Genomic DNA, 23,848 nt, shown 5'->3' on the forward strand with positions numbered 1-23,848 from the left:
TTCCTTCCTTCCTTCCTTCCTTCCTTCTTTCCTTCTTTCTTTTTTTGAGATGGAGTCTCGCTGTGTTGCTCAGGCTAGAGTGCAGTGGTGCAGATCTAGGCTCACTGCAACCTCCACCTCCCAGGTTCAAGTGATTCTCCTGCCTCAGCCTCTCTAGTAGCTGGGGTTACAGTCGCGTGCCACAACGCCCAGCTAATTTTTTTTTTTTTGTAGTTTTAGTAGAAACAGGGTTTCACCATGTTGACCAGGCTAGTGTGAAACTCCTGACCTCAAGTGATTCACTCACCTTGGCCTCCCAAAGTGTTGGGATTACAGGTGTGAGCCACCGCACCCGGCCTGTTTATTCTATTTCTTAATGATAGCCACAACAGTATACACCTCATCATTACTTGGGGAAAAGTTGACACAGTTTAAAATTTACCTTCTTACTGACTCATTTTTTTTTTAATAAGTGTTTCTGCTAGGTGAAACTATCTTTTCATTGATCATTTATAATTGAAAATTTGTTTTCATCCATTATGTTTGATCAGCTGCCAAATCCTCTTAGATATTTCCAGTGATATTAACATATTCCCCCTTCTCTCCACTCCTATTTTTACCTCCTTGCTTCAAATCCACATCTCCCATTCCTAGTTTTTAATTTTTTAAAATCAGTTTACTCCCAGAAATCTGTCAGTTTCTCCAGGGATCAAACTTATTCTCTTCTCTATTTATAAAGATATGTCTTGTTAAATTTATTTATTTATTTTTGAATCAGGTCTTACTTGTAGCCCAGGCTGTAGTGCAGTGGTGCAATCAAGGCTCACTACAACTTCGAACTCCTGGGCTCAAGTGATCCTCCCACCTAAGCCTCATGAGTAGCTGGGACTATAGGCATGCACCACCATGCCTGGCAATTTATTTTATTTTATTTTTTATTTTGAATTTTTCTATAGACAAAGTTTTGCTGTTATGTCCAGGCTTGTCTTGAACTCTTGGGCTCAAGCACTTCTGTGGTGACCTCCTAAAGTCTTGGGATTACAGGTGTAAGCCACCATACCTGGACAAAATATATATGTATTTCTTAGGTTAAGCAAGTTTTTTTTCCCTTTCTCAGACCCCTAAAGACAAACCACAAGTGAGCAATATTTTCATTTCCTTCAAGGCTTCTCATCTAAGCCTGCCTATGGAATCTTCCCACCTCTGATCTTTCCTAGCTTTTATAGACCATAGTATGCAACACAACACACACATGTAAGTTTTTGATGACAAATATTTTCAGATTTGCTATAGTGCCGGGACAATTCTGAGTTGACGACCGAAGCTTTGTAAATACTTACTGATTTACGACTACATGTTATCACTTTTCTTTTTTCTTTTTACTCTACATTACGTATTCCTCATAATACGAAAAGATGCAGGAAGGATAGAAAACTATTCTGAGAAAATATTTTCTTCATTTCTCAGGAAATCTGCAGTGAATTTCGGGACCAAGTGAGGAATGGAACACTTACATGCACCAGGGAGCATAATCCTGTCCGTGACCCAGATGGCGAAATGCATGGAAACAAGTGTGCCATGTGTGCCAGCGTGTTGTGAGTGTCCACCCCATCTCTCCCACTGAATTTCTTCACCCATGATCGCCCCTGAGTCTCAGATACTTCATGCATGTGCAGAGTATAGACCATGGGTTATATGTTAGAAAGTTTTAAAAGCAGATGGATGAGACATTAAGTTATATTGGATCATAAAGTGACAATACTATTCTTTATTCAATTATCCTTCTATTTTTTAATTAAGTCAAGGTAAAAGCCTCAGTTTAATGCTTTTTTTTTAAACACTTGATAAACTTCATTTGTAAAAAAGAGAGAGCAGAAGTTTCATGATTTGGATTGGGTGATCTTTTTGATGTCCCTCCCACTCCTGACATTTTATGATTTGTTAGTCTATTCAGATAGGAGCTAAGGAAAAGCCAGCTGGATGGAAGTCTGTGGGATCAGTACATAAAGACTATTAAAATAGCCTGAACAAGAAATGGAATAGGGAGGATTGTTATTTATCCTTTCAAGGACATTACTGTATAATGCATACATTCATAAGTGGCTTAGTGTGGAGTAAAACCTTTAGGAAACGGGTTCATACCCTAAATGTTTACTAAAACATCTCCCTGTTATGCCAGGTTCAGGGCCTTCTAAGGCCTTTGTTTTGCTGAGTGGTGTAGGTAAGCCTGTGACCACAGCTCCATACTGTGGGACAATAAAGAAGTTAATTATTATCACTTCTAATTCTCTTCCTTTTTAGGTTCTTAATCTGCTCCTGAACTTAATCCTAAAATAAATGCTGAGAAAAAGACTTATTTAAATAATACCTGTTGAGGTGCAAAGTTAATGCCTCCTAACTTTCACATGTCTTGATCCAAACTGAAGTGGATGCATACAATTCCCTAAAAGGAGAGGCTGACAGAGTAGAGCACTAGAAGAAAAGTGGCCTGAAATTCAAGAAGCCAGGGTTTTTCTCTCACCCGTTCAATTTGCTGGTGGTGTGGTAATGACTAAATGTAGTAAATGGTAAGGATTTTCCAGCATTAACATGCTATATGTCAGTAGAAAATGGCAAGAATGCCAGAATATTAGGCTTGTGTTCGACCGCTAAAGATTAGCAGTTGAATCTAACTGGACTTGAATCACTACTGCAATCCAAACCTTGAATTTCAACTTCAATATTAGCTCCATTGAAATAATATTTAAAATTTTCAGTTTAGAGTAAAACATGGTTTATTATGATTTTAAGCCCGTCATCTGACTTAGCATCACCCTTTGCTTTTATCACTGATATGGTAGTTACTTGGAGAGGAAAAGTTTAACAAGTGAAATAAAATCAAGACAATTGTAGCTTTATTCGGAATGTTAATTAAAATTAGCAACCTACGAAAAATAAGATCTCCTGAGGGCCACAGACTGATAAAGATGCATGCTTGTTTTATAATTATTCCTCTTCAGAGGGGGAATGTAAACAACTAAATTTATCTGTACTATTGGTCAAAGCAAAAGCACCTCTTAGACTAGATAAATTTGTATTGAAGACTGAATCTGACTATTGGTTTGGAAGATCCTCATTCCTTTTAAAAATGTACTTCCAAAAAGAGTAAGGAATCATATTCAGCCTATATCTTCTTTTTCTATTACAGCAAACTTGAAGAAGAAGAGAAGAAAAATAATAAAGAAGAAAAAGGGAAAGTTGAGGCTGAAAAAGTTAAGAGAGAAGCAGTACAGGTAGTTGTTTGAGATTATAGAGTCACATAAATATTCAGTGATCACTCTCCCTAGGCAGGGCTCCTACTCCCTCCCCGTCATTCCAGTATTCTTACTGACTTTGCAAACTGGAAAAAATGTGTTTGGATCCCCATATACAAGAGTACTCACCTTTCCTTATTCAATTTATTCACACTAAATCTATTAATTGCTCGTGCAGTAGAGAGATCAATCACCATTTTCTCCTGATTGTGTCAATTATAGTACCGAAGAAAGAAGTATATATAGATTGTAATCTTACTGTTTGAATGCAAATTAATAGAGACAGATGTTCAGATTTTTCTCAAGTACATTTTTGAATATGGGTGTTTACCTTAAAAACAGCAACAACTAGGTTTTTATCCCACTTAATTCTCTGTAAGATTTTGAGGAGATAAACGCGTCTCTGAGTCTTGAGCTTGCATTCTTTAACATCTCACATGATGGTGATAATGATAATTGTACATTCATTGCTACTGTATGCATCATGGCATAAAGTTTTATGACTGATATTTGTAGTAGCCATTGAAGGTACATATTATTATCTGTATTTTATAGAAGAGGACTTGGAAACTGACATAAGAAGTTAAGAAATATATTTAGTTATATATAATGCAATTATATACTAATATATTATTTACTATGTGTTAACATAAACATTATATGATACAAATAATATCATATATAATTATAATTATATGTAGTTAGTAACTTGAGAACCAAGAATTGAACCACAAGTTCTGGCTTTAAGCCCCATGATGCACATTAGCTTTTACATGCTTCTGCCATTTGTATTATTCCTGCAGACTATGCCTTAGGTCCTCATTATTCATTTTTGTCTTTGTGTGATTTAGAAGATCTAATTTCTACTGCTCTTACCTTTGCTCTCTACAATCTACTCTCAACTCTTAAGCCAAAGTAATTATTTAAAACCATAAGGCAGGTCATGCTACCCAGTGACTTCTCATCTCACTCAAAGTAAAAATCAAGGTCCTTGTAGTGTCTGGAAGTGCCATACGCGGTCTGATCCCTGCCACTTTTCACAGGTCACATTTCCTATTATTCTGAATTGTTCTCCATGTGCCAGTTATACTGGCCACCTTTTGGTTTCTTGGACATGCCAAGCATTGATTCATGGCTTTCCATCATGTGGTCACAAAAACAATGTGGTTAGAAAACTGGACTCTAGGCTCAGACTGCCAGGGTTCAAATCCTTGCTTCATTTCCCTACCAGTAAGGTCCTACAGTTAACATCTTTGTATATTAGCTTTCTCACTTATAAGATAAAGACATTATTATTATGTATATTATTTTTATGAAGGCCCAAGAAACTTACTAATGTGTAACAGCACAGTGTCACACATATCTTAAGTAGTCACTCTGTAATATTATATTTATTGCTGTTAATGTCATTATTGGTCTAATCTCATTGTCCAGTGGGGTGTTCCACATTGGACAGTTCACCAATTCTTCAACATACAATGAACTTTACCTTCTATATTCCATTACTCACAGTCAGAATATCCCTCTTGTCTACCAAAATTCTGGCCACTTTTCATGGCTCAGATTGTGTGTTAACTGCTCCCTAAAGATTTTCCCATTTGTGCAATATACTTAATAACTCTATCACTTGATATGCCAACAATTTAAAAAATATTTTAGTTATATCATTCATTTTATTATAACTTATAGTTGCCTCTATGTGTTTTCTTCAAAGAAATTAAAAACTCTGTATTAGTTTTCTATGGTTGCTATAACAAATTAGCACACTTTAGTGACTTAAAACAACATAAACTTCTCTTTGTTCAACTCCCACTTATGAGAGCACATGGACACAGGGAGGGGCTGGGGGAAAGGGGAAGGAGAGCATTAGGATAAATGTCTAATGCATGAGGGGCTAAAAACCTAGATGACAGGTTGATAGGTGCAGCAAATGACCATGGCACATGTATACCTATATAACAAACCTGCATGCTCTGAACATGTATCCCAGAACTTAAAGTAAAAGAAAACAATATAAAATAAAAAACAATGAAAACAACAACAACATAAACTTCTTATCTTATTTCATAGGTTAGAAGATTAAAAAGGATCTCACTTGGCTAAAATCAAAGGGTTGGCAGAGCTGTATTCCTTTCCTGGAGTCTGCAGGGGAAAATCCATCTCTCTTTCTCCAGATCTAGAGTCCGCCCATGTTCCCTGGTTCTTGGACCCCCTTCTCTATCTACAAAACCAGCAATGTTATATCTCTCTGATTGTTCTTCTGTGGTTATATCTCCCTCTCACTCTGTCTTCCGTCTCACTCTTGTAGTTTTAAGGACTGATCCTTGTGATTGAGCCTTACATTGAGCCCATTATGGCAATACAGGATAATCTCTTCATTTAAAGATTATTTACCTATTATATCTGCAAAGTCCTTTTTGCTATGTAAGATAGCATATTCTCAGGTCTCAGGTATTAAGACTTAGACGTATTTGGTGGAAGGGTATTATTCTGCATACTACAAATTCCTTTACCAATTTAAGAGGCCATACATTATTCTTCTCTGTATCTTTCACAGTACCTAGTGCAGAATAATATTTGACCTGAAGGTTTTCTAAGAGATAAGTAACAGCAATCTATGTTCCAAATAATGTGTGACCTAGGTCTCTGAAAAGCATTTTGGCTAATATTAACCTTCAACATCACTTTTTCCATGCAATCATTATGTTTTAGTTTTTAAAGGGGTAACGTGGAGGAAGATTTCTAGTGTTTAGTTATTGGATTCTTAAAATCTCCTTCATTTGGCAGGAGCTGTGCAGTGAATATCGTCATTATGTGAGGAATGGACGACTCCCCTGTACCAGAGAGAATGATCCCATTGAGGGTCTAGATGGGAAAATCCATGGCAACACCTGTTCCATGTGTGAAGCCTTCTTGTGAGTGAGAGGCAGCCACTGCTGCTACTGAGTGTAGAAGATCAGCATTGAGTGGGCAAGAGGGGTGACATTGGAAGTTTTCTCCAGGAGGTAGATAATGAAGGCTGTCTTTGCATTGGTTTGGAAATTTACTATTATAAAGCCATATATTCAGCCCATTGACTTCTGGTGTTCTTCAATAGTCTGAGAGGTATTTGAATCACCATCATGAAAGGACCATGTGCTAAGAGCAAAATTACCCAGGAGTTAATGGCATAAAAGGACTAGGACTTCTGTTCTCTGCAGGCATAGGTCACTGTCAAATAATCCAAAGGTGTAATCGTTAGGTGCTAATAAATTGAAAATGAGTTAATGTCTAATGATATTTTAGATGCTTTCTGGGGAGAAGAACAACATCTTTATTTTTCAAAAGAGATATAGTCATAAAAATTTATGTGCTGGTTTGCTATGGCATGTGTGTCTTATTCTTTAAACACCTATAAGAACAAGAACAGCTGGGCACGGTGGCTCATGCCCAAAATCCCAGCACTTTGGGAGGCTGAGGTGGGCAGATCACAAGGTCAAGAGATCAAGACCATCCTGGCCAACATGGTGAAACCCTATCTCTACTAAAAATATAAAAATTAGCTGTGCATGGTGGCACGTGCCTGTAGCCCCAGCTACGTGGGAGGCCGAGGCAAGAGAATTGCTTGAACCCGGGAGAAGGAGGTTTCAGTGAGCCAAGATCGTGCCACTGCACGGCAGCCTGGCAACAGAGCAAGACTCCATCTCAAAAAAACAAAAAGCAAACAAACAAAAGAACAAGAACAATGATGTAGAAGGGTGTGTATTTACCTTTCTATTCCAAAGCTAAGTTGGTGGAGGTATAGAAGTAATGGACCATTTTTATGTAGAGACATTTCTCCTTTAGGATAGTATGTATTGGGTGCTAGGAATGACTGTTTTGTCCTCCCTTTTCTTATAGCCAGCAAGAAGCAAAAGAAAAAGGAGCTGAACCCAGAGCAAAAGTCAAAAGAGAAGCTGAGAAGGTAGTGATCCTGAATGTTTACACTGCAACGAAAGTATGAGGTTTTGCAGTATCTCTGTAAATATAACTATGGAATTACTGAAACCCCAGTTGTGAGGGAACTAGAGGTTCATTTAGTCCAAGGGTTGAGAAACTTTTTCTTAACAGAACAGATAGCAGATATTTCCGTTTTTGTGGCCATATAACCTCTGTCACAACTACTCAACTTGGCTGTTGTGACTCTAAGACAGCCCTAAACTGTATACAAACATATGGGCATGACTGACTCCAGTACAATTTTATTTATAAAAACAAATGGCTGGTCAGATGTAGACCACAGGTCACGGTTTGCAAACCCCTGATTTATTCTGTTCCCATATATTAATATTAAGATTTAAAATTCAGAGGCTGGGCACGCTGGCTCCGCCTGTAATCCCAGCACTTTGGGAGGCAGAGGTGGGTGGATCACGAGATCAGGAGATCGAGACCATCCTGGCTAACATGATGAAACCCCGTATCGACTAAAAACATAGAAAAAATTAACCAGGAGTGGTGCCGGGTGCCTGTAGTCCCAGCTACTTGGGAGGCTGAGGCAGGAGAACGGCGTGAACCTGGGAGGCGGAGCTTGCAGTGAGCCAAGAGCCTGCAACTACACTCCAGCCTGGGTGACAGAGCAAGACTCCATCTCAAAAAAAAAAAAAAAAAAAGAAAAAAAAATTTCAGAGAAAAAGAATAACTTACTTATAAAGTTAGTGGGAGTATGAGTATCAGCACCAATATCTTCATACTTCAAAGTTCTGGAAACAATAGAATTCAATCCTAGACTTCCTGATACCAAAGCCAGCCTTCTTTCTAGCACACAATGTGTTTTTGATTACCACATTTGGTCAACACATGTGTTCCTTGCTTTACCTGTGGTTATATTTTCGTGCCAACATTTGGGGAAAATATTAAAAAGTAGCATCCCCAAATAACATTTTCTCGGATTCAAAAAGGCTGGCTCCAAGTAGTTTATTCCAAGTTGTGGTCATTTCCCTACCCCCATCAAAGACTATTGATAATAAATATCACCTCTAAAGAAGTATTGCCCTGGAATTCTGTATGTTTGGCTTGTTTACAGTTGTCTTGCACAGTTGTAATTCTAAATTTAAAAATAATAGCAGTTCACGTGAAAAATAGATTCACTCTTCAACATCTACAAGAGAAAATTCTTCAGTATGAGATAATTTCAGATTTCACATTACTACTACAGACAAACTCTCCTCTCATATTATTTTTCTTTTGCTAAATATGATTAATTAGGGGATCTGGCAATGAACTTTTAAGCAGAGCTAGGAGAAAAATTCCCTTTCATTTTCTTTGAATTTCAATTTAAGCTAAATAATTCAGAATAAAATACAAAATCAATTGTAACTGCCATTTGTAATTAACTCTTTGATCTTAAGTGATTGCTTATTCTGTCTCAATTCCTCATGTAACCCTAAACAAGGAGTGTGCTCAGTCATCAGAGAACTAAGTTTATTGAGAGTCTTGTGTGTGGTTGCAGGTTTAGTCTGGATTTGGGGGCTATCAAGGAAAAAGAAATAGAGCTTTCTTCTTAAGTCCTGTGTGCTTAATAGAAATTGAACACTATAATTGCCAGAAAAAAAAATTCTCAGGTCATTTTCTCTCTTTTTTTTTTCATAAAGCACTTAGTAGCAACCCAATAAACTAATTTCCAAGAAGATACTCAAGCTTTCTCCTTTTCTTTTCCTTTTAGGAGACATGCGATGAATTTCGGAGTCTTTTGCAAAATGGAAAACTTTTCTGCACAAGAGAAAATGATCCTGTGCGTGGCCCAGATGGCAAGACCCATGGCAACAAGTGTGCCATGTGTAAGGCAGTCTTGTAAGTGCACAAAGAAAACCGCTACTGTGGGATGGTGGAATTGGGGAAACAATAAGCCAGACAAATAATATGTATTGTGTTTGTCCTTTCCTTACATGTAATAGAAACAGAAGGTTATCTATAAAGCATTTGAAAGAAATCTTTTCTTTATAATGGCCAAGATTCACAGTTCTAGAAATAAAAAAATATATACAACTATGTTATTACATTCTCTGTTAGTTCTGGGGTAGACTCTACCAGTAGACCACACTTCCTGGATAAAATTCTTAAGTTATTTGCTATCAAGTGGATCCTTTCTCTGGATTATCTCGCAATTCACGTTGGAAAGAAAACACACAGATTTTAATATCAAAGTCCTCACCTACATTGTTGAAAATAACACATTTTCAGAAAATGAAAAGTAGGTTTTTACACAAAGTTTGGAAGTACACCCAGAATATTTAAGTCATTCAATAGCATTTACCAAATATCTACAATGTACAATGTGTATAATGATTATACAAAGGTGAATGAAATAGACAATCTTCTCAGAAATCATGCAGTCTACTGAGATTAGTCTTGGACATAAGGTAATATAATACAAAGGAGGAACTGTTGAATGAAAAATTTGTCTGTAGTATGTTATGATACTTCAAGAAAGAGACAGTTAATAGAAAGTTTTATGGTGGGATAGAACTGGACCTTATAATTTAGATAAAATGTGGACATGACAGAAAGTAATGAGAGGAAAAGAGGGAAACAGTAAGAGTAAGGATCTAAAATTAGGAAAAAAGCAAGTCATTCAGTTTAGTCAGAACTTACCAACTTTATCAACCTTGAATGCACACCACAGATTTTGAGGTCAATTCTATATGTAATGGGGAGCTACAAAAATTGTTCAGATAGGACAGTAAGTGGCAGAAATATTGTTCCTTTAGGAAGATTCATTTATCAGCAGTAAACAGGAGAACAAAAGAAAGAAAGTACTAAACTTAAGAATTGCTACTCATGTAGGGGGGAGGAGCTGCAATAAATAACCTAGGAAGAGGCAGCTATGCAGAGCAAGGATGTAGGCTAGAAGGCAAGTGGATCAAGGTGGGGGATGCTGGGAAAGTGAAGTCAATGTCATGTGGCAACAGCTATGCAAGCTGAAGGACAGTGAGCAATTACAGATGATTCCACTGTTTTGTGTTTGTTTTTTGTGAAAGGTAGAAAATCCAGGAGAAAGAATACATTTGGTAGAGAAGATAATGATTTTGGGGCCTCTTGATCATTAGGTATTTATGATAAACACAGCTGGAGATCCCTAGTGAACATTTATGAAATGTTAGTTAATTGCTCATCTTGTCTTTTTTTTTTTTTTTTTTTTTTGATGTGGAGCTTCACTCTGTCATCCACACTGAAGTGCAGGGATGCAATCTCAGCTCACTGCAACTTCCGCCTCCCAGGTTCAAGCGATTCTCCTGCCCCAGCCTCCCTAGTAGCTGGGGTTATGGGCACACGCCACCATACCCAGCTAATTCTTGTATTTTTAGTAGAGATAGAGTTTCGCCATGTGGTCTCGAACTCCTGACCTCAAGGATCCACCCACCTCAGGCTTCCAAAGTGCTGAGATTACAGGTGTGAGCCACCACATCCAGCTTTACTCACCTTGTCTTGTTTGTAGTGATATATATGTGGTGTTCTTTTGTTTTAATGAGACCCCTTCCTGGCAAAGGACTCCATATAATTTATATTTTTATTTTCAGAGAAGGACTGCAGCAGAGTAGATGTTAACTCAATGCTCGATAATTCTATACATATGTGATTTGTTCATATAATGAGAAACTCAAAGAAATGCACCCCATTGTCTGTAATCTATTATTCCCTACCTCCCACTTTCTAATTTCCAGCCAGAAAGAAGATGAGGAAAGAAAGAGGAAAGAAGAGGAAGGTCAGAGAAATGCTGCAGGACATGGTTCCAGTGATGGTGGAGGAGGAAACACTCAGGTGAGAGCAACCCCTAATTTCAGTAACTGGGGCGGGCTCAACTCCTTGACAATAGGACTATGACACAACATATATAGTCTATGGTAAGGGCAGTTTTATACAGTGCTGAGTCCTTGGGAGAACAGATAATTTTCTCCTTAAGTTTGCAGGTAAGATATCAGCACATTTTCACTGCTCTGGGCTTCATTTTGACTTCTTTACACCTTGAAATAATTAACAATATATAATGACCTTATCCCAGTCTCCTGAGCCGTCTTTATGGTAATCTAGACCTCATATCAATAATTGTTCTCATCAGCATCACATGCTCTTCATTTTCTTTCATTATTCTTTCTTGCCTTGGACAGAGCCACTTTTCTGAGGTGTCTTTTCTGTCGATCCAAGGCAGCATGATAGGACAAAAAAGCACAGGATTTGGAGTCAGATTGGGATACGATCCCGCCCCTACTACCTGGACGTGTGAGACATTGAGTAAATTACTTCATCTCGCTGGATTCTACTTTCCCTGATTTAGCAGTACTCTTCCAGGGAGAAAAGAAAATAATTTAGGCAAAGGTTTAGCATGTTTCTTGAGGCATTTTTAAGTGTCAGCATGGCAATGTTGCACAGAAGGTCACTCCTTGGGCCAATGAACACAGTTTCATAAAATTGCAGTCACCTTATTTATCTTTTTACAACCTTGGAATATCAAAACCATGTCTTCACTTCCAGATCTGACAAAGGCCCAATATTTACCTTTGATAAACTCTGGCTGTTCTGTTTTTTTCCATCTTTTTTCTTTAGGAGGCTGAGTTCTGTCTTTGAAGGAATAGCCCTGTTGATTAGACTTGTCTGATAAACATTTTGTCTGTCTTGTTCATAACTTGGTCAAACCTACCTTCCTTGACATTTTATGTAACTTTGGGTTTTCCTCCAGCATTTTTCTCTCTCTTCTATCTGCACTAGAGATCTGCACATTTTTTTTCTGTATAAGGCCAGATAAATACTTTCAGCATTGTGGACATTGTGGGTCATATAATGTCTGCTGCAACTATTTCACTCTGCCATTGTTGTGGGAAAGAAGCCAAAAAATAATATCTGAATAAATGAGTGAGGATGTGTTTCAGCAAAACTTTATGTGTAAGAACAGGCAGCAGGAAAGACTTTTCCCTGTGGGCTACACAATTGACCCTTGAACAACGTGGGTTTGAACTTCCCAGGTCCGCTTGTACGTAATTGTTTTCAACCAAACTTAGATAAAAAATACAGGATTTGTGGGAGGTGAAACCTGAATATCTGGAAGACTAACTTTTTGTATAGGTGAGTTGTACAGGGCCAACTGACAGACTTGAGTATACATGGATTTTGATCCTGGAACCAGTCCCCTAAGTATACCAAGGGGAGCCTGTAGCTTGTTGACATTTAATATATGTTGTTAAATTCGTCATATTTACAATTTTCTTGTATAGATCCTTAAAAGCAACATTAGTAGCCATGATAATTCATCTCTTGTAATTAGAACATGGGTGATTTTGGTCCCTTTTTCTCTGCGGATACCAGACCTAGATTTTTTTTTTTTTTTTTTGAGACTGAGTCTCACCCTGTCACCCAGGCTAGAGTGCAATGGTGCAATCTTGGCTCACTGCAACTTCTGCCTTCTGGGTTCAAATGATTCTCCTACCTCAGCCACCTGAGTAGCTGGGATTACAGGCTCCTGCCACCATGCCCAGCTAATATTTGTATTTTCAGTAGAGTTGGGTTTCACCATGTTGTCCAGGCTGGTCCCGAACTCCTGACTTCATGATCTGCCCGCCTTGGCCTCCCAAAGTGCTGGGATTACAGGCATGAGCCACTGTGCCCGGCGGCCGCCACCCAGGTGCCAAGGCAAGAGATTGAGGGCACCAGCTGTTCCAGTATAATAAAATATATGAAATAAGAATAGTTATACTAGATATAGATAACAGATATGATTATGTATGAATATCATTAATCATTAGTTTGTAGCAATTACTCTTTACTCCAATATTATAATAATCCTTGCTCTACAATTATAACTTAGGAAAAACCAGGCCATACAGAGATAGGAGCTGAGGGGACATAGTGAGAAGTGACCAGAAGACAGGAGTGTGAGCCTTCTGTTGTGCCCAGGCAGGGCCACCAGAGGGCTCCTTGGTCTAGTGGAACGCCAGCATCTGGGAAGATGCCTGCTGCCAAGCAGACCGTGGTCTAGTGGTAGCGTCAGTGTCAAGGAAAAACACCTGCTACTTAGCAGACCAGGAAAGGGAGTCTCCCTTTCCCCGGAGTTCAGAGAAGACTCTACTCCTCCCCATCTTGTGGAGGGCCTGACATCAGTCAGGGCTACCCACAGTTATCCGGAGGCCTAACCGTCTCCCTGTGATGCTGTGCTTCAGTGGTCATGCTCCTAGTCCGCCTTCATGTTCCATCCTGTACACTGGCTCTGCCTTTTAGATAACAGTAACAAATGAGTGAAAGTAATAAAAAGTTTCTGATATGCAGAAATAATGGCGTAAGCCGTCTCTCTCTCTCTCCTCTCTTTCTCTCTGCCTTGACTGCCAGGCAGGGAAGGGCCCCTTGTCCAGTGGACACGTGACCCACATGACTTTCCCTATCATTGGAGATGGCTCTCACTCCTTACCCTGTCCCTTTATCTTGTATCCAATAAATATCAGCGCAGCCTGGCATTAGGGGCCACTACCGGTCTCCACGTCTTGGTGGTAGTGGTCCTCCCGGCCCAGTTGTCTTTTCTTTTATCTCTTTGTCTTGTGTCTTTATTCCTACAATCTCTCGTCTCCGCACAAGGGGAGAAAAACCCACCGACCCTGTGGGGCTGGACCCTACACCCGGCGGTGTTATGTTTCTTATAAAGAGAGGTGAAAGAACTTCTCTTACTCAGATTGTTAAAAATATTTATTAAGAATACAGTAGACTAAGTAATCCAGGGGGACTTCATTCTTCTCTGTTTTCAGGATAAATGTGCTGAGTTTCGGGAACAAATGAAAAATGGAAGACTCAGCTGTACTCGGGAGAGTGATCCTGTACGTGATGCCGATGGCAAATCGTACAACAATAAGTGTACGATGTGTAAAGCAAAATTGTAAGTATTTCTCTCAACAGGCATGTCTAAAACATAGTCACATTCCTCTTGAATGAATGGCTATTTCTCATTTGCTATGGCTCTTTCCATGCAAATTATTCTTTTTGCTAGTTTCCAAATATTGTATTTTTTCTCTTGCATTCTCTAAGGAACAATGAGCCTTAGCAAGGGCAGTTAACCAAGTGGCTGATTTCTATTGTATTTTCTATTACAATTCTGTGAAGTCTAAGTCCTATCATGGTAGACCCTTGTTCTTTATTGCGCCAGAATTCTAGGAAGACTTTGTGATGGCCATTTGGAATCATTGACCAGCACAGTTGAAGAAAGTTGGCTTCTTGTCATTTGCACGGGACACACTTACTGCATAATCCAGGGTCAATATGTGTTAACAAGACGAATATTGACTTTTTTCTCCTCCAGGGAAAGAGAAGCAGAGAGAAAAAATGATGATTCTCACTCCAGCTCAAATGGGACTGGATCAGAATTAGGAAAGGTGAGTTATTATTTGGGTTTTGGCAAGAATGTTCTTTCTGTGAGTCAACAGTTGGTGATCAAAACTACAGAAGGTGCCAATATGATCAAGCTAGAACTTGCCCATAGAAGGTCAGGAGTTACCAAGTTATCAGTGATTATCACTTTATGAGGCAATTTTATAAATAATAGTTTATTAATTATTTCAACAGCCTGGTCAAATATGGCCTTTTAACCTTATTTTATAGATAGGGAAAATGAGGTTTTGCAAGTATACTGGGATTTATTTTTGTTTTTGTATTATTTTGCTGCTATTATAAGTTACTACAAGCAGTTGTTTAAAATAACACAAATTTATTATCTTATATTTCTGGATTCCGTAAGTTCTAAATGGGTCTGATCATGCTAAAATGAAGGTGTCGATAATGCTGCATTCCTTTGTGGAGGCTCTAGGTGAGGATCTGGTTCTTTGCTTTTTCTAACCTCTAGAAGCTACCTGTATTCCTTAGCTTGTGGCCACCCTTAAGCCAGTGATGGCCAGTCAAGTCCTTCTCATGTTGTATCGTTCTCACACTGACTCTCCTGCCTCTGCCTCTCTCTTTCATGAGTAAGAACCTTTGCGATTACCTGGGCCCCACTTGGATAATCCGGGGTAACTTCCCCATTTTAAATTCAGCTGATTAGCAATCTTAATTCCATATTCAGCCATAATTCCTCCTTGCCATGAAAGCAACCTATTTGGAGGTTCCAGGAATTAGAACATATGTCTAAAACAGAGTCTGATTCCACAGAGGACATTGTGGAATGTCCTCTCTGTGGGCCATTATTTTGCCTACCACAGCAAGGTTACATGGCTGCCTGACTCTTGGAAAGAAATCCTCCGATTCTCAAATCCAATCAGATACTCTGTAAAAACAGCACTTCCAATATAATCTTTCCATCTTTTCAGGATACATGTGATGAGTTTAGAAACCAAATGAAAAATGGAAAACTTATCTGCACTCGAGAAAGTGACCCTGTCCGGGGTCCAGATGGCAAGACACATGGCAATAAGTGTGCTATGTGTAAGGAAAAACTGTGAGTATGTTTCAAAATGAGATTTTGCCTGTGAGTCTTAAAGTACAATAGTCATTTCTTACCAGTTTGAGAAAATGACAGTTGTCTTAGAAGCAGATCTAGTAATTAATGAGGTGTTTGTTCACTTTGATTGAAATGTTTCATTGTTTTCCCCCCAGGGAAAGGGAAGCAGCTGAAAAAAAAAAGAAAGAGGATGAAAACAGGAGCAATACGGGAGAAAGGAGCAATGACAAAGAGGTAATAGATGTTAGACACGCTAATACCTGAATTCAGTTAGTTCACTGTATGGTAAATTTATTCAACAAATATTCATGAAATGCTGACTCTGTCCCAATCATTGGCAATATAATGGTAAACAATGAAGTCATGGCCAGATCTTGAAAATAAATAACATGCTCTTCAATTCCCCAAGAGTAACTCTGATGCAATTGTAGAACCAGTGACAATTGTTAAATTATTGTAGTTAGCCAGTGAATTTCATTTTTGAATTTTTTCTTTCCTTTGAGACAGGGTCTTGCTGTTGCTCAGGCTGGTCTCGAACTCCTGAGCTCAAGCGATCCGCTGGAGCTCAAGTCTCAGCCTCCCAAAGTGCTGGGATTACATGAGCCATCACACTTGGCTGTTTCTGAATTTTTTAAACAAATAAATATCAAACAATCAGATGCCAAAAATTACAAAGAAAATTAGTATCAAAAGTTTGGAGTTTGAGGCCAGGAACGGTGGCTCACGACTGTAATCCCAGCACTTTGAGAAGCCGAGGCGGGCGGATCAGGAGGTCAGGAGACCGAGACCATCCTGGCTAAAACGGTGAAACCCCGTCTCTACTAAAAATACAAAAAATTAACCGAGCGTGGTGGCTGGTGCCTGGAGTCCCAGCTACTCGGGAGGATGAGGCAGGAGAATGGCATGAACCCGGGAGGCGGAGCTTGCAGTGAGCTGAGATCACGCTATTGCACTCCAGCCTGGGCGACAGAGCGAGACTCCATCTCAAAAAAAAAAAAACAAAAAACAACAACAACAACAAAAAAAAAACAGAAAGAAAAAAAGTTGGAGTTTGAGATAATAAATTCTTGATCTGGCATTTCATTGCCACCTAGTGTTCAATTTTAGTCTTCATAAATAGTATTCAACACTACAACACCAACACATAGAATATTACACAGCACAATCTCTTTTAATCCACCGACGGACTCCAATTAGAACAGAAAAATAGTAAAATTTCCCTAGGAAGATTGTTCCTATTGGTAGGGCAACTTTTCATTAAGCCTGTAGTGACTAAAGAAAATGAAACATTAATAGTAATTATCATTATTTAAAAATATTTTGGGAATTTTATTGCACAACTTCACATGATCTTTAAAGGACATCTATTTAAAATCTTGGTAAATTTTTAATTTTATGAACCTTATCTAAAAAATTTAAAACAGAAGAATGCTATCTATATGTATAGATAGAAAATATTGAGTGAAAAAAACCAACAATAAAGAAAATATGGAGGCAGGGTGTGGTAACTCACTCTTATAATTCCAGTGTTTTGGGAGACCAGAGCACGAGAATTGCTTGAGCCTAAGAGTTCAAAACCAGCCTGGGCAACATAGTGAGACTCTGTCTCTACAAAATAATAATAATAACAATAATAATAAAAATAGCCGGGCATGATGGTGCAAACCTGCAACTCTAGCTACTGGGAGGTTAAGGTGAGCAGATCACTTGAGCCCAGGAGTTCTAGGCAGCAGTGAGCTGTGATAGCATTATCGCACTCCAGCCTGGGCAACAGTGTGAGAACTTGTCTTAAAAAAATAAATAAAAAGAAAATATTGAGATTGTGTGTGTGTGTGTGTGTGTGTGTGTGTGTGAAATAGAGAACTACAGTTTTATCTATACATGGAAAGTTAAATAAGGTTTACCAATAATTATATTTAAACCTCCCCCAAAATCTATGCAGTGGATAATATTTTTCTAATTTTTTAGAATTCAGGAGAACTTAAGAGAAGTTAGCTACACATAAATAATGAATAGAAGAACCAAAGACTGAATTGCAGGGTTGCAATACAGTCAGAGGAGTGCTATTATAGACGTATGTGGTATTGTGAGCACCTGGAAAAGAAAATACTTCCAGTAATTTGTGAAAATGGTGGTTGTGAGACATTTAATATGTTGATAGGTATTTAATTCCAGAGAATTAATACCTTTTTGAATGCTGCAATAAAAAGTAAGGCCTGGAATTGTTTGTTTACGGACACCACAATTTAAAGAAAGAAGGGTAAGTACAATCTAGGTTACTGTGTTATTTTTTAAGGTAATGTTTCCATATCATCACTTTGGCTCTTTGGGCTTAAACGAAGTTCCAGAGACTTCTGAAGCTCTCTGAAGATTTTAATACATTCCAGATCCTGTCTGTAGACTCGGTTCTATTGGCTTCTTTTTACGATCATTATGTTTCAATGAACACAAAAGGCAGCTCCATATACTTATCCACAGATAGGAGTTTTATTCTCTGCCTTGTAAAAGCAAATAAGTAAAAAGGTATAGCCTGATGGTTAGCAGGTTTCTGATCACAAATTCAACGCTGACTTTATTTAATATCGCTGAGATTTATTTTTCTCATCTGTAGAATGGGAATGATGAGTATTTATTTATAAGATTTTTACAACCACTAAAATAAATCTGTTAAGCCACACGACAAAGCACTTTGCACAATAAAAATGTTGTTTTTTTTTTTTTTGGCTTGTTCTTGGTAAATTGTTGTTGAGAAATGAAGCTGAAAGTTTACATGTTTTTATGTTTTGCAGAAGAGTGTCTTTTAGTTCATTCCAGGGCTTTTGAAGTAGACTTTTTATGTGTGGAATACTAAGTGCACTCATGGGGAGACAGGTTTGGGGCTCCGCCTCATAGAAAATTGTATTAAAATGAGATGGGGCAGGGCATTGGGGGCTCATGCCTGTAATCTCAGTGCTTTGGGAGGCCAATGTGAGATAATCACTTGAAGCCAAGAGTTTAAGACCAGCCCAGGCAACACAGAGAGACTCCCGTCTCTACAAAAAATTTTAAAATATTAGCTAGGCACCGTGGCACATGCCTATAGTTCTAGCTACTTAGGAGGCTGAGGTGGGAGTGTTGCTTGAGCCCAGTAGTTGGAGGCTATGATGAGCTATGATTGCACCACTGCACTCCAGGCTGGACAGCAGAGCAAGATCATATATATATACACACACACACACAAACACACACACATATATATACACACATGCACACGCATATACACACACACACTTAGTTTTTAAAGGAATAGGCTGCTTTAGGCAGTACTGAAATTCCATTAGGGCAAGACAATCATTTGAGAGAGATGCAATGAAAAAGATTCAAACTTCTTACGTAGAGATTGACTAAAGTGCCTTTAAAACATATTTCTTCTCTGAAATTTTACTTTCTCTGTTTTTTTTTTCCTGTGTTATGAGTTTATATCTAATCAGTCAATCACGTTATCAGGTTTTAAAGATTATACCATGACAGTAACATCTTTTTTTGCTACTGTTGGTAGGATCTGTGTCGTGAATTTCGAAGCATGCGGATAAATGGGAAGCTTATCTGCACCAGAGAAAATAACCCTGTTCGAGGCCCATATGGCAAGATGCACATCAATAAATGTGCTATGTGTCAGAGCATCTTGTACGTAAAAAGGTTTATCAATAAATTTGATAGTTGTGCCTGTTTGCCAGAAATTAGTTCTTGTTACTTTTAAAACCTAAGATACTTGGCATCACACATTAATGATACGATAGCTCCTCTCTTTTGAAGAGACAATTTCCAAAGCCCTTTCACAATAATTTTTTTATTTTGATGTTGAGAAGCATAATCACACCCAGAACCTCTGGGGTAGGAAGAGGTAGCTTATCAGCTGCGTAACCTGGGACAGGCCAGTTCATTGTGCAGAGCCTCAGTTCCTCCTGAGGGAAAAATAACTGCACAATATAGTTTCGTGGAGATTCGAGGACATTTTAAAAATGCTTCTGAACTTCAAAGCATTATACCTATGTAAATAACAATCAAAACTATGAGTTTAGTGATAATTTAGTTAGAGAAGTAAAAATGAAAATTATAGAAACTTTCTAGATAAGAGTCATAAGTCTGTTATATTAAGGAAAAATAAAGACCTTTTAGGATCATATTTTTCTGGATAAGAGTATAGTAACAGCATCTATGATAGTCGATAGCATTGCCACAAATATATTATCATGAAAATTCCAACAATCAGAACTGATTAGCTTATAGAAAAGTATTCTTAGAATTTTATTTTCAACTATAAGAAAATAGTGTTAGATTTGCTAATGTTTAGCATTGAAGAAACACTTGGTTAAAGACAATTCAGTAACAACCCTAGAAAAATTACCCTATCTTTTTTTTTTTTTTAATCTGCAGCGATCGAGAAGCTAATGAAAGAAAAAAGAAAGATGAAGAGAAATCAAGTAGCAAGCCCTCAAATAATGCAAAGGTTATTTCTTAAAGGATACCAAAATAACTCTCTTACTTTTCACCCTTGGAATTTTGCATTCTTCTCCAGTTTTGGGCATAATAAAGATACTAATCTCTTAACTTCAAAGAAAATTGATTTTACTAGTCTTGTCACTTTGGATCATAACAAGATTTTCTGGGGAGTTTTGGGGTTTGATATCATTTTTGATTTTGTGGAAAATTCTCTGAGTGTGTGTGTCAATTAATGTTTTAGTCTTTCTTCCTTGGGAGAAATATGGATTGAAAAGTAGAGGGTAAAATTCTTTACCAACTCAACTGCATGCTTATATTTGACACTTTAAGTGTGAAATAAGGCTTTGGGTAGCTCATTGATATTTATTTTCATAATTCAGGCAATATAAACTAATCTAAGTCTCCCTTTTAGCTTCCCTTCTGTTTTCACCAGATGATTTTATCAGCATTAAAGAATCAGTAGTGAGCGTGCATGATGCTTTCTTTTCTGTTTCTTCTTCAAGACTACAAAGAAGACATCTTCATTCAGTTCTTTAATAGTAACAATGACATTTGTAGAGTTAGATCCCTGAGCAATTGTTCTTTTGTCAAAAGCATGCTTCATCGGGAAAATAGGGGAAAGGAAGGAAAGATGAACGGGAGGAAAAAACAAGAAGGTCTATCAAGTGTTACGTTATGTTTCCCTACATTTTTCAGGACCAGTGCAGACAGGTTCAGAATGAAGCAGAGAATGCAAAGTTTAGACAACCTGTGTGTTCCTTGGCCTCTGTTGCCAGCATAAGTACAGTGAGTCTGAGCCCAGAACTAAGAGAGGACTTCCTAAACCCAAGTTTGAAAAAATCACTAAGCCAAAAAGGGACAAAGTCACGTTCACTTTCCCTTTCTCATTTTCTAGGATGAGTGCAGTGAATTTCGAAACTATATAAGGAACAATGAGCTCATCTGCCCTAGAGAGAATGACCCAGTGCGCAGTGCTGATGGAGAGTTCTATACAAACAAGTGCTACATGTGCAGAGCTGTCTTGTGAGTAAGATGATTGTGCTCCTCCTGCAGCTAGCAGGGGGAGTGCATGTTTAGAAACTGCTGATTGAATAAATTTGTGTATTTATGAACCCTATGGGATTTTAAAAATAAGTCTTTAGAATTAAAGTCCTCAAATTGAGAACACCTGATATAGTAGAAAGAACATTTAGACTTGGAGACAGAAATTCCGTAAGTTCTAACCAAGATGTATACTAACTGTGTCATTAAACAATTTGTTTTCAACTTTCAGCATCATAATTAGAAGAAATTCTTCAAGATCTTTATTCCACAACTAGATCAGACTCAGTGGAGATGCCTCATAAAAATAAACACACATTTTTACACCCCAAAATATATTACATCAGAATCTTGGGGTGATGTAATTTATTTTTTAGAGTTTCTAGATTATTTTAAAAAGCAACTAGAAGTGGAGACCAATGGACATTATAAATGATGATGATGATGATGATGGTTGTAAAGCGCACTGTGAACACAACAATAGTCAAATTTATTTAGCTTTTCATAGTAAGTGTTCTTTGAGGGAGGAATTACCAAATACTACTCTCATTTTATGTTCTAGAAAATCAAAACTTAAGCACATTAAGCCGCTTGTCATCTGTTAAGTGATGAAAGTTCTAAACCAGCTCCTAATTGTGTATTTTCTTAATATGTTATCCTGGTCACTATCTCAATGTTCTGTGATTACGATTTATTTATTTGTTTATTTATTTATTTATTGAGACAGTGTCTCACTCTGTTGCCCAGGCTGGAGTGCAATGGTGCAATCTCAGGTCACTGCAACCTCTGCCTCCCAGGTTCAAGAGATTCTCCTGCCTCAGCCTTCCGAGTAGCTGGGATAGCAGGTGTGCACCACCATGCCCAGCTAATTTTTATATTTTTAGTAGAGACGGAGTTTCTGTTGGCCAGGCTGGTCTCCAACTCCTGACCTCAGGTGATTCGCCAGCCTAGGCCTCCCAAAATGCTGGGGTTACAGGCGTGAGGTACCATGCCTGGCCTCTGTCATATTTTATGAGGATTGCTTAACTTCTCACTGAAAGTTATAGGAACTGTTTCTTATTTTCAGTTACTTTTTGTTTTCTTCTCTAGTCTAACAGAAGCTTTGGAAAGGGCAAAACTTCAAGAAAAGCCATCCCATGTTAGAGCTTCTCAAGAGCAAGACAGCCCAGACTCTCTCAGTTCTCTGGTAAGGAGGACTATTTCTGAAAAGCTACTTATCAGTTTACTTTTCTTGATTTTTTTTTGACCTGTTGCTATTTGCTATTTTCATAGAAGAGTCTGAGGTTTGCTGATTCAGTGCATCCTGAAGTCATTTGAGGACTATATGCAGTTTATGCTTGGCAAGAGTTCTGGGGTTTCTCATTAGTGCCTTATTCTGTGCCCTTTGAGATTATTTGCCTTGCTTCAGTTTAGTACATTTTGAAATTTACAATGTGGGTGTGGAATAATTGTGACTAATCTCACATGTGGTAGAATACGTAGTCAGATGCCTCAATTCTGTAATTTTAGCACACCAACAAGTTTCCTCACCTAGCTTCCGCTTATTTCCCTCCTCCAACCAAATCCGTGTCCACATCCTGGAACTCTAGGCCAAGCATGCTCACAGGTGTAAATTTCCACAAATTAGCAATTCGCAGTAGCTGAAACTTCTTGTTTAAAATATAGGCTGAACTGGGTGTGGTGGTTCATGTAAATTGGGCTCTACATCAGGGATACAAAGGCATGGAGAATAGCTATTAACAAAATATGTTTTTTTTAAAAAATGCTAAAGTATAATAGTCACATAAAAGAAATGCACATATTTCTTCTGTGATAGCAGCAAGAAATAAGATATCATCAGCAGACCAGTAACCCCCTCATTCTCCCTCATAATCTACAGTCTGTTTTGGAGCTGAGATTTTTTTTGGAAAAATAAATCTTTCATTATTCATTTCTTTTCATCAAGCCAGCAGTCCTTTTGTCAGTCTACAAATACTTATTGAGCACCCACTATTTTTCCAGGCAGTATTTATGTATGCTAGGTTAATAGCCATAAACAAAAGAGATAGCACTCACTCCATGAAGTTCATAGTATATTGGAAAAGCAGATACAATAAATAATACAAATAAATAAATAAAATAATGCCAAGGAGGAAATAAGGCAGAAAAAAAAATGGTACAGTAAATTCTGAGATGGGGAGGGGAGGGGATACAATTTTAAGTGGCATATATAGGGAATAACTCTCTCAGAAGGTGACATTTACATTAAGACCTAAGGGTACTGATTCTGTAGGTATATCTGAGGGGAACATATTCCAGGGAGAAAACATAGCAAAACGTTTAGTGTTGTTGAAATAGAGCTACCTCAGCTGTAGAGGAGGAAGTCAGGAAGCTAATGGGAGGCCATGTTATAAAGGGTTTTGTAGACAGTTTTAAAGACTTTGCCTAATATTCTGATTGACGGTTTTGAGAAGAGTAATATGATTTGATTTATATTTTAAAGGAATAACTTTGCCTGATATCTATTGAAAACACTGCAGGGAGGCAAGGGCTGGACAGCTAGTTAGCTATTGCAGTAGTCTACAGAAGAGATGATGCTAGTTTATACCATGTGGTGGAACTTTTGAGAGGTGGTTAGATACTGGGTCTGTTT

General features: G+C 38.0%; 1 protein-coding gene across 1 annotated transcript in view; it reads left to right on the top strand.

Moving 5' to 3' along the window:
- Positions 1–23,848, top strand: part of SPINK5 (serine peptidase inhibitor, Kazal type 5) — a 99,028-nt gene that overhangs the window by 66,929 nt on the left and 8,251 nt on the right. Inside the window, exons 17-31 of the mRNA XM_011979056.1 lie at positions 1,447–1,574; positions 3,167–3,251; positions 6,060–6,187; positions 7,152–7,215; positions 8,953–9,080; positions 10,952–11,048; positions 14,015–14,142; positions 14,563–14,635; positions 15,563–15,690; positions 15,849–15,927; positions 19,232–19,359; positions 20,110–20,182; positions 20,872–20,961; positions 21,071–21,198; positions 22,306–22,402. Coding sequence (XP_011834446.1) covers positions 1,447–1,574; positions 3,167–3,251; positions 6,060–6,187; positions 7,152–7,215; positions 8,953–9,080; positions 10,952–11,048; positions 14,015–14,142; positions 14,563–14,635; positions 15,563–15,690; positions 15,849–15,927; positions 19,232–19,359; positions 20,110–20,182; positions 20,872–20,961; positions 21,071–21,198; positions 22,306–22,402 — 1,554 coding nt within the window. The remainder of the gene's footprint in view (positions 1–1,446; positions 1,575–3,166; positions 3,252–6,059; positions 6,188–7,151; positions 7,216–8,952; positions 9,081–10,951; positions 11,049–14,014; positions 14,143–14,562; positions 14,636–15,562; positions 15,691–15,848; positions 15,928–19,231; positions 19,360–20,109; positions 20,183–20,871; positions 20,962–21,070; positions 21,199–22,305; positions 22,403–23,848) is intronic.

Source organism: Mandrillus leucophaeus, unplaced genomic scaffold (genome assembly GCF_000951045.1).
Source record: "Mandrillus leucophaeus isolate KB7577 unplaced genomic scaffold, Mleu.le_1.0 Scaffold1036, whole genome shotgun sequence".
Lineage (NCBI taxonomy): Eukaryota > Metazoa > Chordata > Mammalia > Primates > Cercopithecidae > Mandrillus > Mandrillus leucophaeus.